General features: G+C 49.9%; 2 protein-coding genes across 3 annotated transcripts in view; one reads left to right on the top strand and one right to left on the bottom strand.

Annotated features, from left to right (window-relative positions):
- The window catches only part of WSB2 (WD repeat and SOCS box containing 2), an 18,055-nt gene extending 10,567 nt beyond the window's left edge, over nt 1-7,488 (top strand). For both annotated transcript variants that reach the window (XM_027575400.2, XM_027575399.1), the window contains exons 3-9: nt 457-701; nt 860-991; nt 3,353-3,453; nt 4,604-4,776; nt 5,531-5,641; nt 5,765-5,872; nt 6,479-7,488. In XM_027575400.2, the coding sequence (XP_027431201.1) occupies nt 457-701; nt 860-991; nt 3,353-3,453; nt 4,604-4,776; nt 5,531-5,641; nt 5,765-5,872; nt 6,479-6,641 (1,033 nt within the window). In that variant the 3' untranslated portion in view covers nt 6,642-7,488. The remainder of the gene's footprint in view (nt 1-456; nt 702-859; nt 992-3,352; nt 3,454-4,603; nt 4,777-5,530; nt 5,642-5,764; nt 5,873-6,478) is intronic.
- On the bottom strand, nt 7,267-19,181 carry RFC5 (replication factor C subunit 5). Its single transcript, XM_027575401.2, has 11 exons — nt 19,000-19,181; nt 17,204-17,268; nt 16,799-16,935; nt 15,562-15,641; nt 14,809-14,882; nt 13,228-13,387; nt 12,430-12,511; nt 11,989-12,118; nt 11,300-11,377; nt 10,216-10,270; nt 7,267-9,228 (listed from the first exon to the last, which is right to left on the bottom strand). The coding sequence occupies exons 1-11, from the start codon at nt 19,062-19,064 to the stop codon at nt 9,132-9,134; spliced, it is 1,023 nt and encodes a 340-aa protein (XP_027431202.1). The 5' UTR covers nt 19,065-19,181; the 3' UTR covers nt 7,267-9,131.

Raw genomic sequence — 19,181 nt, 5'->3', positions numbered from 1 at the left:
CAAGCAAATGTGTGGGCCAGAAAAGGATTTATTTTCCTGCTCCTTGGGCCTTTTGAAGCTAGGGGCTCATCACGCAGGGGAGCAGCAGATGGGTATTCAAGTTCTAAGATCTGTCCTAGTTCCAAACCTATGGCATGCTTTCTTCCTCATGGGAGAAACTGAGTGCATCTTTCCTTCCATGCACCAAACCTGAGAGAACTTTCTGAGGAAGCGTAGGGCTCCCTGGAGCTTCTGTGATCTAGTTATCCCACAAGGCAGGTCACCCCACTGCAGGGCTATCACAAATGGGATGAACCAAGGCTAATGAAGTCTTTGTTACATGAATTCTAAAAAGAAATTAAATTCACCAAAGGCCAATTTGTTTCTAGAACCTTAATATCTTAGAAATCATGGAATGAATAGTTGGTTGACTGGGTGACACTTTTTGACTCATTAAGGAATCTCTGCTTCCTCCAGCATCCCTAAAGGGTTTGAAGCCAAAAGCCGAAGCAGCAAAAATGATACAAAAGGGCGAGGCAGCCCAAAGGAGAAGACTCTGGATTGTGGGCAGATTGTCTGGGGTTTGGCCTTTAGCCCGTGGCCTTCTCCACCCAGCAGGAAGCTCTGGGCACGCCACCATGCCCAAGTGCCAGACATCTCTTGCCTGATCCTTGCTACGGGACTCAATGACGGGCAGATCAAGATTTGGGAGGTGCAGACAGGTAGGTCATTTCTGACCGGGGCAAGGTCCCAGGGTGCATGCATGCACTCATCAGGGACCAGACAGGCCACCAGCCCCCCAGGTGGCTGAGGGGTGTAGCTGTGACTGGCAGGCCGGGTGCCACCTCTCCCTGACCGAGTGCCCCTGCTCCCACGCCAGGGCTCCTGCTTCTGAATCTTTCCGGCCACCAAGATGTCGTGAGAGATCTGAGCTTCACACCCAGTGGCAGTTTGATTTTGGTCTCGGCATCTCGGGATAAGACTCTTCGCATCTGGGACCTGAACAAACATGGTATGGAAGTGATGGAACTGCTGGTAGCTCCCAGAAATACTCTGTTTGCCCCCTTCTCACTTTTATCTTAGAATAGTGTTTCTCAACCGATTTTCCTAAGGACCCTTGAAAGACATTTTTTTCTAATCACACACTTGCCTTGTCCCCATGAGATATTAACACTAAAAGTACACTATTGACGCACTGAATGCATATCTATGCTTTGTACATAAAAAAAAAGGTAAGATTTTTTTTTTTTTTTGGTTACTGAGAAGCACTTTTCACCCCTACTGATAATTACTCCTATTGAAAATAGATGCTGTGGTGTAAGTTTTCTCAACCATGGCACTATTGACATTTTGGGCATGCTAAGTCTTTGTTACAGGCTGTCCTGTGCACTCCAGGATGTTGAGGAGCATCCCTGGACTACCCACTAGATGCCAGAAGCACCTTCTCTAGTTGTGACAGCCAGAGCGTCTCCAGACATTGCCCCCTGTCCACGTGAAGGGCACCGTCTCCCCGGGTTGAGAACTACCAGTCTAGAGGATGTCGTCCATGTTGGTTACTTCCTGTTAGAAATCGTTTCTTTGTGAAGTGGAATCTTTGCCCAGAAGGATTCTCTTAGCTAGAGGGGGTCAACTTTTGTGGAATTTTGCTTTGAGCAGAATTGTATACAGAGGTGGCCCATACATCTCTGGTACTGATCTTTAACCAGAAAGGTGACGCAGGAAAGAGGAATTTATTGTCAGGCCCTTTCTTCCCCACATGGGCAGGGACACAGTGGCCGGAAGGAGGTGGAAGGAGGAAATGGCGACGTGGACAGTTGATAGAGAGGCACAGTCGCCCCCAATAATGCGAAGGCACTGGTACTCTTGCCTCAGCCGTGACTGTGCCAGCCCCCCCCCCAGCCACGAGAGGGGACTTCCTCCTGCCCTCTGAGACTCTAGCCTGATGACTTGTCACACTGCCAAGGAGGTGCTTGTGGTGTCCTCACCTGATGGCATCTGGTCACCAAGAGAACTCTGGTAGTTTCTGCCCTTAGCTGCGGAACTTGAAGTCACAAGACAGGTCTGCTGCTTGGGAAGCCTTCTCCAGGGCAGCGCCATTTTTAATGTGTATCCAGAGGCAGCTTGCCATCATGTAAGGAAGATTCTTAAAGTGACTTTTAAAATCTTTTGGTGATTGGGAAGAGAGGACCAGCTGAAGGGGGCTGGGAGCGGGCGAGTACACTGGGGCTTTCTCAGGAGGGGCGGGGATAAAGTAGTGTTCCTGGGTACGGGGCCCTGCCCTACCATCCTGCCTAAATCTGTTCAGCACTCAGAACCTCCTGGGGTGGGGGGTGCTTGGTACTGCTCTTGTGGGATAGCCGAAGAAACCATGAAATACTGTATACACCCACATATATATACATACATACACAAACTCTTAAATGCACTTGCGTGAGTATGTATGTTCATAAAGGTTTTTTCCTTTTTCCTTTGTACTGGTTCTCACCCCACCCCCCACCCCATCTCTTTCCCTGTCGCATCCTCCCCCCCACCGTCTTCCCTGAAACCCCCCGCAGCCTCAGGACCCGTGCTGAGAGCCTTCCGTATTTCCCTCGGTGCCTCACTCACACTCAGACGCACTTAGGATTTGGGGGTCGGTGTTCCACAAAAATAGATTCATATTCCTTACATTTTTTCCACGGAACATGGAAAATCTAGATCCTTAATACCATCTGAATTAATGAGGTAGAAACGTATTCCATGTATTCACCTGTTCTGTTATGCTTACAGATGAGCCTTTAATTTTTCCCCCAAACTCAGAACTGGACCAATTCTGTGAGTGGCCCCGGGGCACGTGCTGAGTAATCAGTGGAGTCAGGGTTCAAACCCGGGTTCGCCTGACGGCAGAGCACATGGGCCTCATTGCTCTGCAAGGTGGCTCAGCCAGACACCCTGGCGATGGTGAGAGTGTGCGGTGGGACTCTTGGGAGGGGGAGACCATTACAGAGCGTCAGCGACGAGTGAAGATAAAACATTCTCACATTTGGAAGGATGCTCCAAAGTATTAGAGGTGGTTGGGGGGCCCTGGAAAGAATGTTCTCTGCTAGCAAAGGGATCTGTCAGATGTGATCTGTGTACAGCCTTTATCGCACTGGTCTTGTGGATTTTGGTGAAACAGAAGGTAGTGATCTCCTTGGGGATTACACTCTCGTGTAAATAGATGTCAGGTGTTTAAATGACAACTCCTGGCATATTTCTTTCTCTGCCTTGAAAAGAAGGGGCTTTGGGGCTCAGGCAATAGGGCACCAGATGGGTCGGCCATGCCTCCCGGTCCTTCGGGCCCCCGGCTGCGTGTTTCCGCGAACCGGCTCACCCTGTCCCCCTCTCTGTGCAGGTAAACAGATCCAGGTGCTCTCGGGCCACCTGCAGTGGGTTTACTGCTGCTCCATCTCGCCCGACTGCAGCATGCTGTGCTCCGCCGCTGGGGAGAAGTCGGTAAGGCTCAGATGTCGGGCGCTACCTCCTCTGTTGCCCGTGTGCGGTGAGACCGGGAGGCCTGAATGGGCCTGGTGTGGGAGAGGGTAGGTAAGGCCCGCGCCTCCAAAACCCCTCCAAACCCAGGTGCAAAGCAGCCCCGGTAGGACGCATGCTCGTGGGCCGGGCCCTCCTCCTGCACGTCGTCGCCTCTCTTTTGCGCGCGTTGAATAAACCAAGAGAGGAGGTGTTGAAGGACATGGATTGCCCTCATCACTGGAGGAGGGCTGTTTGCCTTTACAAAACGGCAAAGGTGTGCTTTTTAAATTTTTTCCCCTTGGAGTCTTGAGATTTTAAAAGTTGCAACCCCTATATGGATCCCGATTTCCCTCCTTTGAGCAATTTAACTTGAATCTGTGTAATGGGAATTTCCATTTCAAATCAGAATGTATGGTTGTTTGTTGAACTTGGTTTTGAAGTCCTGTCTGTTATTTAAGAAAGTATTAGAAACCCAAGAATAATTTGGGAACGGTGTGTTTGTCGGATTCTACATCTGCATCGAGCTGTTTGTGGTGACTAAGCCAGGAGAGTGAAGAGTTCACTGTGTGGCACAGCCCAGGTGGTTAATCATTCATTTGGGGTTTGGAACTACGTGACGGCAAGTTTTCTTCAAGGGAAGAAAATAAAATCCCATTTTTCATGATTCTCAAAAAGATTTCAAGTGATGAGCTGTGTCAGATGTCCATAGAGTTGTGGGGCACATTCCCACTGCTCTGTAAACACGTGGTGTAAAATGGCTTGGCAAGGGGCCACCGCTCTGTTGGGAGCCCTCGAGCTCACCTCTGACCCCTATTTTTGCTTTTAACTGAAAGGACAAGATAGTGCTTTATCAGCACACGCTGTGATTTTGCAAACAGGGCTCAGAAGCAGAACCGAGAAGCCTCTACGGATGCACTTTAGCCGGTAGTCTTTCTGAACTTGGCTGGGTATATTCTGTTAGACTAGGCTCCTTGAACTTGTGTGCTGGTCTGCACCTTAGGAACTCAGACCTGTTGCTTCACCTAAGCCTCTGTGACGTGGAGTGGAGAGCTTGGCTTCACCTGGCACTGCCGTGTCAGCTTGCTGTGCAAACTGTTGCCGCCCCTAACCGGGCACCTGTTCCTTTGCACAGGTGTTCCTGTGGAGCATGCGGTCCTACACGTTAATCCGGAAGCTAGAGGGCCACCAAAGCAGTGTTGTCTCTTGTGACTTCTCCCCCGACTCCGCCTTGCTTGTCACGGCCTCTTACGACACCAACGTGATCATGTGGGACCCCTATACTGGAGAGAGGCTGAGGTTACTTCAGTAAGGCCGGGGTCCCTGCTTCGGACCGTGTTGCGGGCGGGACTGATGAGAAAGCTGCCTTGGGTTAGGCATGGCCCGCATGGGGTCGGGGGCGGGGGAGGTGGCGGGGCGGGGGGTGCCTGGGTAAGAGGCACGGTGAGTTCAGGCCTTCTGAGGCAGTGGCATGCGGTGGCACTTCATTGTCACTTACGTTCTCAATTTAGACCCGAGTGCCTTCAAGGCTCCTGATGTAGGAGGCTGTGTGTACTTCTCTGGATTCAGCGTTAATGAAACCTCAAAGTGACTCTTTCTTTCCATTTACTAATAACCAGAGTAGCAAGTTCAGAACGATCCTCTTACCGAAACTGGTATTTCCAAAATGAATTTTCATGTTCTCACACACTTGGGTCTTTTTCTCTTTGTCTCTGTTGTTTTCTGAGGCAAATAATAGGTAGTCCTATAATTATCATGTATCTTAGCTGAAAAAAGACTTTCAGTTTGTACTGTGGCATTGAAGTGAGGGCTGACCTACTTTGCATAAGGAAATTAGCACAGGGAGTGTGAGTAACCCTTCAGCCCCTTCCGCGAGACACTTAGGAAATGCGCTCCCCCCCGCCCCCCCCCCCCCCCCCCCCCCCCGTCTGCTTATCCCACGGTTTTCGATAAGGGGTAAGGATGGGTCTTTGAGCCCATCATAGCCCCAGCGTTGGAATGAAGCTGAAGGGTGGAGGGTGGTCATCATCCCAGGCCGACCGCCCTGTTTCTTTCTCCTCAGCCACACCCAACTTGACCTCCCCATGGACGACAGTGATGTGCACATTAGCTCCCTGAGATCTGTGTGCTTCTCTCCCGAAGGCTTGTACCTTGCCACGGTGGCAGATGACAGGTAATGCAGAGGCATCTCGGTGTGTGGCCTCAGAGCAAGTCCCCGCAAGTCACTGTAGCATCCCCCTCTGGGGCTGGCCCCATGTCTGCTAATGTGCGAATGTTTCTTTTCTCTCTCGTCCAGACTCCTCAGGATCTGGGCCCTGGAACTGAAAACTCCAATTGCATTTGCTCCTATGACCAATGGTCTTTGCTGCACATTTTTTCCACATGGTGGAGTTATTGCCACAGGGTACGTGTCTGATAGCTGAACAGATGGGGAGCGGTTTCTGCTGAGTGTTACCACGTAGCTTTTTAAGGAGAGCAAGCATCTAGAATGTTCTTGCCTATGATGAAGCCTTTAAAGGAAATCTAAGAGGACACAAAATTCTAATATTCTGTTCTGCCAGTACAGGTTATCATTTACTCTTAATATTTAATCTGAGAGTAATTAAACAGCTCTGATTCATGCCACTTAATGGGCCACGTCCACAAGGAGGCCTAAGTCGGGATGATGCAGAATTTCTGAGAAACCACTTAGGGCAGAAACCACCATGCAGGGAACATGTATAATTCAGGAGGCGGCACTCTTCCCTCTGCCGCATTGGAACTCACGGTGTGATTCGGAAGGGGCCAAGCTCACGGATAGCACTTTGGTATCAAAAGTGTCTTGAGTTCTTCTGATCCCTTAATTATTCAGCATCATAGCCTTTACATCCATTTCAACCATCAGGGTTGCATTGCACTCCCCCGGTGTCTCCTGCTAACGCAAGTCAAGAGTCGAAACATTATACCCCTCACCGTGAAAATGTGTGTTTCCAAGGTCTCTCCTAAAGCGTCCGTTTCTGTTCCGTTTCAGGACAAGGGATGGCCACGTCCAGTTCTGGACAGCTCCTCGGGTCCTGTCCTCACTGAAGCACTTATGCCGGAAAGCCCTTCGAAGTTTCCTGACCACCTACCAAGTGCTAGCACTGCCAATCCCCAAGAAAATGAAAGAGTTCCTCACATACAGGACTTTTTAAGCTACGCGCCATAGTCTCGTTTGCTTGTAGCAGGAACAGACTTCCTGGCAGAGGAGTAGCTGGGAGCAATGGGCCAAACAGCTGGTCTTGGATTGAAATAGAATTTCTCTTTGAGACAGTGAACAGAGTGTAGCAAAAGCAGATGCCGGTGGACTGGTCATCCAGGTGTTTCTGCGTGACCTGTGGCAGTCAGTCATAGAAGGGCTCGCAGCTCCGTGGCGGCAGAGCCTTACCTGAAATCCTCAGCCCACTAAGAAACGGCAACGTCGAACACTTTCTAAAGTCCTTCCAATTCAGAGTGCAGTGACTAATGATTTGATAAGCAGAGTGACCAGGCCTCGAGAGCCTCTCTGCTGGGGCAGGTTATTCCCTCGACCGGCAAGTGGGCAAGTGTTGGCTTGTGCCTAGTACTTGTCATTGTCATGTTTCAGATGCAGTGGTGACGTTGTTTAAAAAGTTCTCTCCTGCTGTGTCAAGAGTGGCTTTGCTGTTGGCAAGTGCTTGCCTTCCACAAGCTCCCCTCTGACCAGCAGGACCGAGTGTTCATGGAGCCGTCTGCTGGGAGGTCGGAGCTAGATTACAGGGCACTCAGAGGTGTGCTCCTGACTGATACACTAGAAACGGCTTTTTTTTTTTTTTTTTAATCGGTGTGCATGTGCCGGAGATGACAAATGTGTGTGTCTGGGTACACGGGGATGTATTCCTCAACTGCATGACTGTCCAAACGGCGGCTGACTTGTCAGTGGTTTGCTGTTTGCAGCCTATTTATTTGTATTTTCTCAACAGATGTTAAGGTACAACTGTGTTTTCCTCCCTGGTATCTAAAAACTATAGTTCTTAAGTCGAACAGTTGTGAAGATGTCTCTTCTTCGTTGTTTAGGGAATTGGTGTTGTCTCCGCTTTGGCTGATTGTCATATACAAGGTCTGACTTCGCTGCTTTGCCTCATCGGACGAACCAGCCCAGTTCACCTCTACCCCTTACCAAAACTAGCTCCTTGAAAGTACTGTTCTCCTTCAGTGGCGTGTAGTTCTCTGATCAAGACACCTCATTCCAATGAAATCTGCCTTTGGAAAATTTAATATATTTTAAATTATTTTAAAAGAAATGCAACATCTTATCCTTTGGCTTTCTTACTAGGTGCTTTGTGGAGGCCAGTGTTAACGTGATAAAACTTGTTGCAAAAGTACAAGAGTCTCCTCTACCACCTTTGTTGCTGAAGAAAAACATTTCTTTTCAAGATGAGAGGCTTTCATTGAAGGAAAAGTTAAAAAGCTTTCGGCTCAGTTTCATTTTTTCCACTAAGAAAAAAAAAATACCACCTTTTAAAACAAGTGAGTAGAGCAGGACAGCGGGGAACGGCTTGGGCCAATTTTATACTTTGTGGTCATCTTGAGGCATCCCAGCCCAGCCTGAGAGGTTCTGGGTGGCTTCCCCAAGGCCCCCGCCTGGCCATTAGCTTCAAACTTTGCTCTTTGCTCGGGGTTCTCGGGGAGCGAGGTGTATGGGGATGAGGCAAATAACCAACCTCTCCCTTTTGATAGTCTGAGAAGCTGACAACTTTATAGAGCAGCCTCCGAAGTAAGCTTGTTCTGTGATAATCAGAGAGGGGGAAGGCTTTTTCATATAAATGCAAGGTAAGTCAGCATCTTTCTAACAGGTGAAGGAAAGAGTAGCTCATAACAGCCAACGTGCAAGCTGCTTTATTTTTACGGAGAAGAACACTCATAAAGGCAGCCTGTTCGCTGTGAAAGAAACTGCTACTCTGTCTACAGGGCCCTGTCTTTCCCGCATGTGCCGGTGCCGAGCCTGGCCCGTGCTCGTCTGCCCGGCCTGCGTTAACAAGGGAGTACTACGCGGCCTTGCCCCCCCCCCCGCGGGCGTAAAATGACGCTTTGCTGTCTCACCACAATTAGGAACCTGCTAGTAGGGGAGAAATAAAAAGATGTTTTTAAAGTAAGACAATTAACTGAGCCCATTTATAGGAGTACAATAGTTTGGGCCAGAAGTCGACGCACACCTATTTTTTTTTTCATTGACACCTATTTAAAGCAGATCCAGAGACCATGCCGCAAATTAGGTTTATGCACTTAGTTGTGGAGCTGTTCTGTTACCTTGAGTTAGAAAACACTGGCACCATGGGAGATTGGGAAGATTTGGTTCTAGACCAAAGTGGGGCAGGCCAATTTCCTGCCATCCAAGCAACTGAACGATAAAAGCCTTAAGGCTAAAAGAAAAAAAAATCTTCTTGCGCTTTCTTTTCCGCCCTAAGACACAAGTGGGCAGCAGAAAGAGAGCTGGGCATTAAAACTGTTTTGTACCTGCTCCAAACAGCCACAAACGCGGTACTTTTTAAACGTTTGCCCACCCAGGCCTGGAACAGGGTTTTCCAAAGCCTGGGGTGATCAGGGCTTCAGTCCCCAGCTGTAACTCAGTCCCCTGTTGTCCAGTCACCGTGGGGCCTGCGAATCGCAGCAAACAGGCTCAGCATTTAGGCCTCTGTGACAATCAGGTCCCTGGTGACCTGGAAAGCAGCAATGAGGGAACTCAGCTGAATCTTCTCGTTGGTGCCAACAGAGAGTCTGTACCTAAAAGAAGTCAAACGAAAGGTAAGAACAGAGAGTATCATGGGACAGCTGCCTTTTGACGAGGGGACGAGAGAGAGCAAAGGCAGGGACGGTGTGCCGAAGGAGGGAAGCAGGTAATCACACTCGACCCCGGACGGTAATCTTCAGCGTGTCCCGTGACATCCTCCTCTCTGCCCTGAACACTCACTTATAAATTCCACTCAAGCTGGTAAGGAAAAACTAAATTAAAAAAATTATCAATGGCAGTGTTCTGAAGTTCGTGCTATCTAGACGTATGCAGAATTTAAGTGATAAGGATTTATTTCTTCACTCACAAAAGGTACTGAGAGAAGATTTCCTTCCTCTTAATTCACTTGAGAATGGTGGACTGTGGTTCTGTGGTCCAGTTAGTAAAGCAGGACACTGGTGGTTCATCTTGCCACCTTCCCAGTGCCCAGCCAGTGAAAGCAAAATCATGACATGCATCACGTAGGGAGAAGTGACCTCGTGTGTGAGTGTGAAAGCCAGTGAGAGCAAATCAGAGTTGGTCCCGTGTTGGCGTCTATTTAGAACCCAATGCTTCCGTCCACCTAAATGATAGCTGCCAGCTTCAATGGGGGCTAATAACTGTTTATGGAACCAGGGAAAGTGGAAAACTGAGTTTCTGTTTACTTTGCCCCCCAATATGCTTTGCTACGCCAAAATGCTTTAAGAACAGCTGGATAGCTGGTTGTCCCCAAATGACCTAGATGTCGGAACTGAAGCAGGCCTTCCAGATAATGGCACTTCTAGAACCAATGTGGACCAAGCCTTTGAGGTGTAAGGAGAGGGCTTTATCTCCCAGTCTGTTACTGAGCCGATTCTTTAAACAAGCAAATCAGTGATCCCACCAAAAATCAAACTGTGCCATGTAGGAATGAGGTAGACAAGAAAGTTGGAACCAAGCAGGTAGAAAGAAAAAATGCACAACAGGGTAAAAGAAAGGAATCAAAATTGGGAAGTACTCACTCTATGTCTGCCATTTTGGTCAATAAATGCACTCGAACTGAAGATGGAAAGTCAACTGTGGGGAGAAACAAAATCAAATGAATGAGGGTCTGCCCCTCCCTACTACTAAAAAAAAAAAAAAAATCCCACGACAATTATGAGCTTAAACGTCAGAGGACACTATACTTGTCTGGAGGCCTCAGGTCACTGGCTGCCACACCTCTAAGGAAGTGAACACTGGATGAGTTCAGTTTTTTTTATCCATCTTGTGAGCAGATTCCAAAGCGATCACAAGACCCCGGAAGAGGCACCAACATTGCTTTAGCAACGGGGCAGCTCTAGGAGTGAACTAGAAAGCCAAGTTCCCACAAGCTGTCCCGATTTTTAAAAACAAATCTACTGATCTTTAAATCTCTATTCATGTTCATTTTCCACAAAGGGCAGAGCTGGGCTCAAGCCGACCACGCTTGTGGGCCGCAGTTAACGCCAGTTGGCCCAGGGGAGGGCCCGCAAGGCACAGGCAGAACATTCCCGGACCCGACTGTCTGCAGTTGGCTATTGTAGGGGGACAGCTGCTCTGAGGAGGCTGAGCAGCAGGTCACCCGAAGAGCCTGAGAAAATCCTGATGCCCAGGTCCCCCCAGAGGCCGAGTGAATGGGTTTGGGGTGACGCCTACGTGCTGCCAAGGTTGAGAACCAGGTCTCTGTACAGAAGATACGGCCGAGTGTGGCACTTCAGGTGGTTTAGTTAAGACTGCTCTGCTTTACCCCGTGGATAGACGTTCCTCCTCTTTCTCTCCTTTTGGGGGAAAATACCCTTAGAAACGTGGATTAAAACATACTATTTACTCCTGTAAAATAAAAACCCTCGGAGGAGATGCAGTTAGCCCTCCGGAGCTGCTTCCCCAGGAGGTTCAGAGGTCAAGGGTCATTTTGGAACAAAGCTGTAAATAGCAACAAGAGAAAACTAAAACTGCGGGCCCGGTTTATACTTCGCTCGCGTCTCTCTGCTTCGAAAGCGAAGCCTCACGTTCCCTCGCTCCCGCCCTTAAGCGCCCCGCTCCCCTCCTCCCGCAGCTTCTCCACTAGGGAGGACCGTGAGTTACCCCTGTGCACGAACAAGTGTATCTCTGTCAGCATGTCCTGTAGCGCCAACCCCTTCAGGGTTTTCAACTCCATAATATCTAGAGAGGAACAGTTAAGGCAAAGGGCCAGCTTCTCGGACAAACGCGCTGCACAGAATTTTGAATCCCAACTCCAGTGGGGGTGACTTCTGGAAGGAGGGCTTCTAACCCCACTGTGGCAGTTGCTCTCAATCCAGCTGCGCCACGTGGGCCCCGATTCTTGCCTCTCCTAGGTTTGCATCTTCCACAAGGGCTTTCCGATAGAACTGTCTCTGCCTAGTAGAGGGCAGAGCTGAAGGCGTCCCCCAGAAGGCCTCCTGTCACCGCCCCTGGCTTTGAACTTCACAGCAAAACACGAGTAACGTTGGCCACTCGAGAATGATCACACCGGCCGCCCCCAACCCCAAGGTCTAACTGCTGCTCTCATCCGCGAGCAAGGCGGCCTCAAGCTGTACCCACGTCAGAGTCCTTCAGGAAGAACTTTAGGGCATTAAAGACGAGGACCCGCTCCACCCAGAGACCCCGTGTTTCCACAGCAAGCGGCCCAGACCCACGAGCAGCCAACCGTCTTTGGCCAGCAGGGTGTAGACGCCGGCTGCAGCCTGGACTGCTGGGACAAGCTCGGGCCTCACGTACGTCCCGCACTGTCAGCAGCCCCCGAAGAAGGATACTTCTGTAGGCTGTGGTGAAGTCTTGATTCAACATCCAGTCCAGAATGTTGGCAATGTCGGACTTGAGGGGGTGCCCGGTGCAGGTGTAGACCGTCTCCTCCGTCACCTTCCCGAAGGCCATATTGGTGCTCTGCGCAGGAGGGGGAGAGTCGTGGCTGTCACAGCGGCCACCACGCTGCAGGCGGGTGAGGAGGAAGCGGAGGCAGCTCTGCGGCTGTTCCGGCTCCAGAACCCTTCCCTAGCTTTCCCTGGTCTGCAGCACGTTACTCTCCCAGTTCCTCGAAACCCCGAGGTGGGGGGAAGTCGTCGGTAAACGGGGAGATCGAGATCTTACCAGTTTCTCAATTTCTGAACTTAATAGGTTGGCTGTGCGCTGCTTCTGTCTTCCCTGAAAACCTCTTCCGAAGCAGCGGCTCGAGACCTGCTGCAGTGGCACCGTACCTGCAGAATGTTCAGAGCCCTTCGCATGTCTCCGCTGGAAAGGGTCACGAGGGCTTTCATCCCGTCCTCACTTAGGTCCACTCTGAAAGGAAAGAGACAGAAGGAGGTCAGAGGCCCCGAGAGGGCACGAGCGTTCACCCTGGGGACGACTAAGGCTTTGAAATAACGAAAGGGAAGGACGGAGTTAACAGTACTCTCCCGATCTATGGTGGGCTCTCGAATTCCCTCTGGTCTCTGGGGCCGTGGGCTTCACGTTAGCAGTCACCGCCCACTCCCAAGTCGGGAAAGAGGCCCACGCATTGCTGTGTTGAGCAACGGACTTTGGATTCTGTTCTCCAAGAGGCAAGTGCGTGGTGAGACCTGAGGTCACGGAGGCAGACCAGCCCCTTTCACAAAGCAGCGACTTGGGCTGGCTACGGGCCTGGCAACTGACGGTACAGAAGGTAATGTCTCAGTACCTTCCCTTCTAGTCCTGAAAGGCTGGAGGCATCTTGGCAGAAGAGACTCTGGCAGCACGCCATTGCCAATGACCAAAGAAGAGGAGGAGGAAGTCAGGACGGCTTCCGGGGGAGGAGGGTGGAATCGAGAGAGGAACCAAGTGCCTTTTACGAAGGCTGTCCATGAGACACCAGGGAGGACAGCAGCTCGCAGACCCCGACGCTGACTTGGCCAGGCACCCGCCTGAGCTCTTTACACGCCTTATCACCTTCGACTGCAGACCCGCCAGCCGGCCCCGGGCCCTGCCCACACCCCCCGGTCCCCAAGGCCCTGGGCTTTCCTGCTTTCCTTTGTACTTACTTCTCTTCTTCTGTGACGCGTTCCAGGCGGGGGACCATGAGTTCGGGAGTCAGGGGGCCGAATCGGAACCTTGTACACCGGGACTGCAGGGCGGGAATGATCTTTGACAGGTAGTTACAGATGAGGCAGAATCTGGTATTTTCAGTGAATTTCTCAATCACTGGCAAGGGGAAAAGAAAACCAGCTCCCGTCCGTTCTGAGCCTTCCAGAGCCCTGGAGGCCCCACACTCTTCCGAGCTCTCGTGCACGAGCCGAAGCCATCCACAGGCTGGAGCGCTCCGGGAGCGAGGGGCTGCGGCCGGGGTGGCCGGGACTGGAAGCCAGCCGCGCTCCTCCCCAAAGCTGATGGACACGCCACCTCGATGGGATTTTAGAAAATGCTTCCCTTCCTTCTGATGTGCCATGATTCTGGCGTTCTTGCCACATTCCTGTCCTTTTGCATAAAACTCCCACTTGGCAGGTTGATGATGCCCCACCTTCTAATGGCGGGGGAGGGGGACGGCTTGTTGCGGACTTCCCAGTGGACTCTGTCTCGAGGCCTTAGGGCATTCCACAGAGTGCTAACTCGAATTCAGAAAGCTTAGGAAACACCAGGTGCATTCTGTAGTTACCCAATGTTCTGGCAGGGGGGACCTGCCCACACTGACAGTCACTGTGCAGAGCAAATGTTGAAGAAAGGCTGCCAAAGCTTTTAAGATCAGAAGACACCCTTAACTGCCCTCCTCCTCCTCTTAAACCCACTGCTTCTCCCCAGACTCCACAAGGCCGCTCCTCTCTCCTAGCTGATTACTGCAGGATCTTAATGCGAGAGATTACCAGTGTCCCTTCAAGGAAACCCACTGCACCAGGGCCCTTAAGATAGACAACTCACACGATGCTCTCCTTCCCTGCCAGGTCAGCCCCTTGGCAAATAGAGGAGTCATGTCAGCTTTCTGAGTGCGACTACGTTTCCAGTATTATTTTCCCGGGTACTGTCTGTCTCAGGGTACCGAGAGCAGAAAAGTCTACCCAGCAGTTTAGGGAAGACAGACTTTCCATACCTCCCCGCCTTTCTTTTTTTTTTCTTTTTTTTTTTTTTTAAGATTTTATTTATTTATTTGAGAGAGAGAGAATGAGAGAGAGCACGAGGGGGAAGAGGGTCAGAGGGAGAAGCAGACTCCCTGCCGAGCAGGGAGCCTGATGTGGGACTCGATCCCGGGACTCCAGGATCATGACCTGAGCTGAAGGCAGTCGCTTAACCGACTGAGCCACCCAGGCGCCCCTTCCCCGCCTTTCTAAGAATACAAATTCCCAAGCCCAAATTGAACCCCGTGGGAGAGGAGGATGGGACACCAGGGTCTGGTCAGAATTAAAAGTCCCACCAGGGCTCTATCTTTAAGCTGCTGAAAGGGGAGACCCCCAGTACAGACATCTTCGGTCTAGATCGTCAGGTTGGCTACACACAGAGAAAGGTCAGCACGTTTCTCTGGGCCGGAAGATGAAAATGGTCAACAAGCCAAGACGTGTCTCATGTCCAAAGCTCCTACTTCCCTTTCGAAGGCACTCCTGAGCCAACACATTATCCCTGGGGGCTCTTCTTACCTCTCCGCAAAGCGTTCTGGGCGTCTTGGGTCATGGCGTCAGCTTCATCCAGGATCACCAGCTTGAAGCCTTTCCTAGGAAAACAAATGGTACCATCTGAAGATTTCTTCAATCTCGCCCCCACTTCCAGGCCCAAACCTACACGTACAATTGTGCCACAAGGCCCTGCCTCAGCGAGTCCATTCCTCCTTGACCTCTGTGCGAAGCAGACATCTGTGGTCACACAGAGGACATGCCCGTCACTCTCCACTCTGAAAGGAACTGAGGTCTGACTTGGGTATTTTTGTTGCATTGTTTCCTCTGGCACGTCTGCCTTTCTTCCGCGCACACTCGGTGTCCTGTTACTCGGGGCGTGGCGTTGCTTTCTTCCGCCACCTTCGCCCTTCACTCATGCCTGTCTTAACATCCTTTCCTTTGTCTACCACCATCCCCCTTGTCCATCCCGATCTCAATTCATTTTTGTTTAAATTCAAACTAGCTCATCAGGTCTTAGGATGTCCTCAGTCTTCGGGTAACTAATGAAATGAAGTTAATGCTTCCCAAAGAACTTGCTAATATAGACTTCGTGTTTTATTTTGATATTTACATTATCTCGTACTAGCATCCTTGTACTTTACCTCTTTTTGGTGGCTACTTTTGACAACGTCATTTTTTACCTTTACAGACTAGCAAAGGGGAGGATTAAAAAAATTAAGCTCTCTCATGTCACCGATCAGAATCTCTAGGGAGAGAAATTATGCCAATAATTCTTACTTAAATATTGTCCTTGTGCTAGCAAAGCTCAGGATTGGTCCCCGAACGATATCTATTCCTCGGTCGTCTGAAGCATTCAGCTAAGTGTGGAAGAGAGAAGCCAGAGTAAATTAGAAATATGTTGGTGATTTCCATCAATCCAGCTTGGCAAGCTAGGTCTCTAGGTCTAATGACACCTAAGAGATAAACACTATTAAAAAGCCAAGATCACAACTGTATTTAAAACCCACAACTCGCTACACCATTCCATTCCATTCTGAAAGGCAAATGACTGTGTTTCCTCCCCCTTTCGAGGACAACTGCTTACATACTCTGGCAGAATAGTTAATTGGCCTGGCCACAGTGAACAGCACCTCTGGCATGAACAGAATCATGCTAATTTTAGCTACTGCAACCCAGAGCAACCGAGAAGTTACACAGTCTTTAATACACTGAAGTAAGAACATTGGTGGCAGCAAGGTTCTAAGATCTATAACAAAAAAAGAAGCTACATTTTTTTTCTTGCAGTAGACAATATTTAAAATTTTGTAATCTAAGGGTATCAGTCAAATCTCAGAGCAAACAGATGGCATACTCAAATTCAGTGATTTGAAGAGAATTACATGAAGAGACATTTTAAACGGTGGGGTGTGGGGAAACCCCAAGAGCTATGCAATACCTCTGCAACTGCTGGGGCCCATTACCAACCCCAAGTCTTAAGAGGTAAGTTGGGGGGGGTGGTGTTGGCACCTGGAGAAGGCTGTGGGGTTTGCCCTGCAGGTGGGGATGCTGTCAGCCTGTGGTGACCCCCAATACAGAACCAGGCATCATTCTCCTTCCCCCGCCTCCTGCCAGGGCCCCTACTGGCCAAACCTAACCAGGGGGAGCCAAAGCACAAGGCAGTCTGTAGTCAGTACAGCTCAGCCTTCCAGGGCAAGAACGGGGGGAGCCACATGGAGAAGAAATCTGGAGAGGCACATGGGAGACAGCAAGCCACCGAGTGACCACTCACTGAGTGACCCGTGAATGTTGGCGTGTAAGTTGGCAAAGGCAAAGAAAAATATCTAGCCCGACCACTGCCCTCTAGCTAATGCCAATCCAGACCCAAATGTCAATTCTAGATAAAAGCCACTTGAAATATTTTATGTCTGTTCCTTTCCCCACCTCTAGCACAGCAACTTACTTGTAAAGTAAGACAAATCTAAGAGAACTAAGAGACTCGAGTTCTTTGCAGAGTAAGAAGAATCCTCTTATTTACCTCCAAGACCATGGAGCCAAATTCCTTATCTTTGTATAGCTGTTTCGCACAGGCTAGGATGGTGGAGGTCTTTCCCGTCCCCGGGGGACCATAGAGAAGCAGGTGGGGCAGGCGGTCTTCACTAATAAATTTCTGAACTGAGGGTTGGGAAGAAAGAGAGACCCCATCAGTTTCCGAGGGTTGCCTCATTCACCGTGGGCCCTTGCGTTGGCTTGAATGCACTTCAACACTACGTTCAAATCAGAGGTAGATGCAGGAATGAAAAATCTGAAGGACTCAGCTCTTACGGCAACATTCCATAAAGCTCAGTCAGATACTTCAAGGTTATTACTCGGCAGAGACATCACCAAGAAATTATACAGGTCCTCCAACTAGAATGACAGCAACTGACACATGGATGCTTACTGGTACTCAAAATGTCCTGATGAGAAATCAGATCATTCAGTGTCTGTGGCCGGTATTTTTCAACCCTGAAATACAATTTAGCATGGATTACAATATATACAAATGCAAGAACATGCTGTCATGTGCAAAAGAATCCTTTCATATCCTAATGAAAAGAGGAAGAGAAATAAAATCCTTTAACTTTTAATACAGACCACTGGTTCTCAACCAGGGGCAATTTTGTCCTTCAGGAAACACTCGGTGATACCTGGAGACATTTTCAGTTGTCACAATTGGGTGGAGGGTGCTACAGTCCTCCAGTGAATAGGAACCAGCGCTGTCACTAAACATCCTACGATGCGCAGGACAGCCACCATGCCCGCCCCCACCAAGTATCTAGGCCAAAATGCCAATAGCACTGCTCTAATTTCACCTTTCCAGCTGTCTGCCTATAAATAATCTCAACCTGGATGGGCACCTACTATTTGAAAGTAAATTAAAAACTGAACTCTTTGGGGCACCTGGGTGGCTCAGTCGGTTAAACATCTGCCTTTGGCTCAGTTCCTGATCTCAGGGTACTGGGATTTCGCCCTGCGTTGGGCTCCCTGCTCAGCAGGGAGTCTGCTTCTCTCCCTCTGCACACCGCCCCCCCTCATGCTTGCTCTCTCTTTCTCAAATAAAAAATCTTTAAAAAAAAATTGAACTTGTACCCAAATATACATCAGAAGATGAATGGATAAATAAATGGTGGTCTATCCATATAATGGAATATTATTCACCCATAAAACGGAATGAAGCACCCACACCTGCTACAACATGGATGAACCCTGAAAACATGATCCTATGAAAGCCCCCAGTCACAAAAGGCCACATACTGATTCTATTTATATGAATATCCACAATAGGCAAATTTCAGAGGAAGGGGAGGTGGGGATGAGGAGTAATTGCCAATGGGTATGGAGTTTCCATTTGGGGTAAAAAGAAAAAAATGTGAACTAGACAGTGACATGGTAGCACAACATTCTCAATGTACTTAAAGTCACGGAATTACACACTTTACAAGGTTTACAATTGTAAACTGCATGTTATGTGTTTTTTTCCACGATAAAAACAAACTGAACTCCTTATTAGCCAAGACCAACTTGGACCTTTCTGAAGAAATCAAGCCGAATCCCTTCAGTTCCTAAAACATCATTCAGATGCAGCCGTGGAAGTAGGGTGGTTATGAGTGCAAGCTCTGAATTCACCTGGGTTCCAATCCCAACCACCTGGGTTCCAATCCCAACCTATTTCCTAGCTCCGGACCTTAGGCAAGTCCTTTAACTCTCTGGTTTTACAACTGGAATAATAACTACCCAGGCTCTTTGTAAAGATGAAACATCTAGCAGGGTCCTTGCTAATCTAGTAGGAAGCCACTTAAATACAACTTAACTGGGGAGCGTTATTATCATCATTATTATTTCAGTTTAGAATTTGAGCCATAATTGCACTGAAGATTCCGGCAAGAGTAGAGAGCATTTTGGCACGAAGGCCGATGCGAAGTCAGAAGACGCGGGATCTAACCCCTGGGCTGTTACGCACCGGGTGCGGTGCGTAAAACGAATGGCGGCGGTGGGAGGAGGGCAGCGGGAAGGCCTGGCAAAAGTCCTAGAAGAACGGAGGGGACTGGGGAGCTGGGGATGTCAAGGCGAAATTCTGGGGCTCGGTCCGGGCCGCAGGTCGGGGGCGGTGGGGAGAGGTGCGGCGGGCTGCGGCCCGGCCGCTGGCCCACCCCGGCCACCAATCCCCTTTCCTGCGGCAGCCGGGCCTCCTCCTACCAGGGCAGGTTTCTGATCTTGGCCGCCGCGGGCTGCTGCTGCTCCTGCTGCGCTGAGGTCTCCATGGCGGGGTGATAAAGGTGTGCGGGTCCGCTGGCGTCGTCGCGGCCCCCGGGCACCCGCACAGCCACTAGCCGCGCGCCGACCCCGGACCCAGGCACTTAGAGTTCGCGCGCAAAAGC

Source organism: Zalophus californianus, chromosome 14 (assembly GCF_009762305.2).
Source record: "Zalophus californianus isolate mZalCal1 chromosome 14, mZalCal1.pri.v2, whole genome shotgun sequence".
Classification (NCBI taxonomy): domain Eukaryota; kingdom Metazoa; phylum Chordata; class Mammalia; order Carnivora; family Otariidae; genus Zalophus; species Zalophus californianus.
This window is presented reverse-complemented; position numbering and strand designations above follow the sequence as displayed.

Excerpts from the sequence above, each read along its gene's own strand:
- RFC5 (XM_027575401.2), bottom strand. The coding sequence starts at position 19,064 with ATGGAGACCTCAGCGCAGCAGGAGCAGCAGCAGCCCGCGGCGGCCAAG. Across the intron at positions 17,269-18,999 it reads AAGATCAGAAACCTGCCCTG|GGTTGAAAAATACCGGCCAC; the intron begins GTAGGAGGAGGC and ends ATTGTATTTCAG. Across the intron at positions 13,388-14,808 it reads CCAGAACGCTTTGCGGAGAG|TGATTGAGAAATTCACTGAA; the intron begins GTAAGAAGAGCC and ends TCCCCTTGCCAG.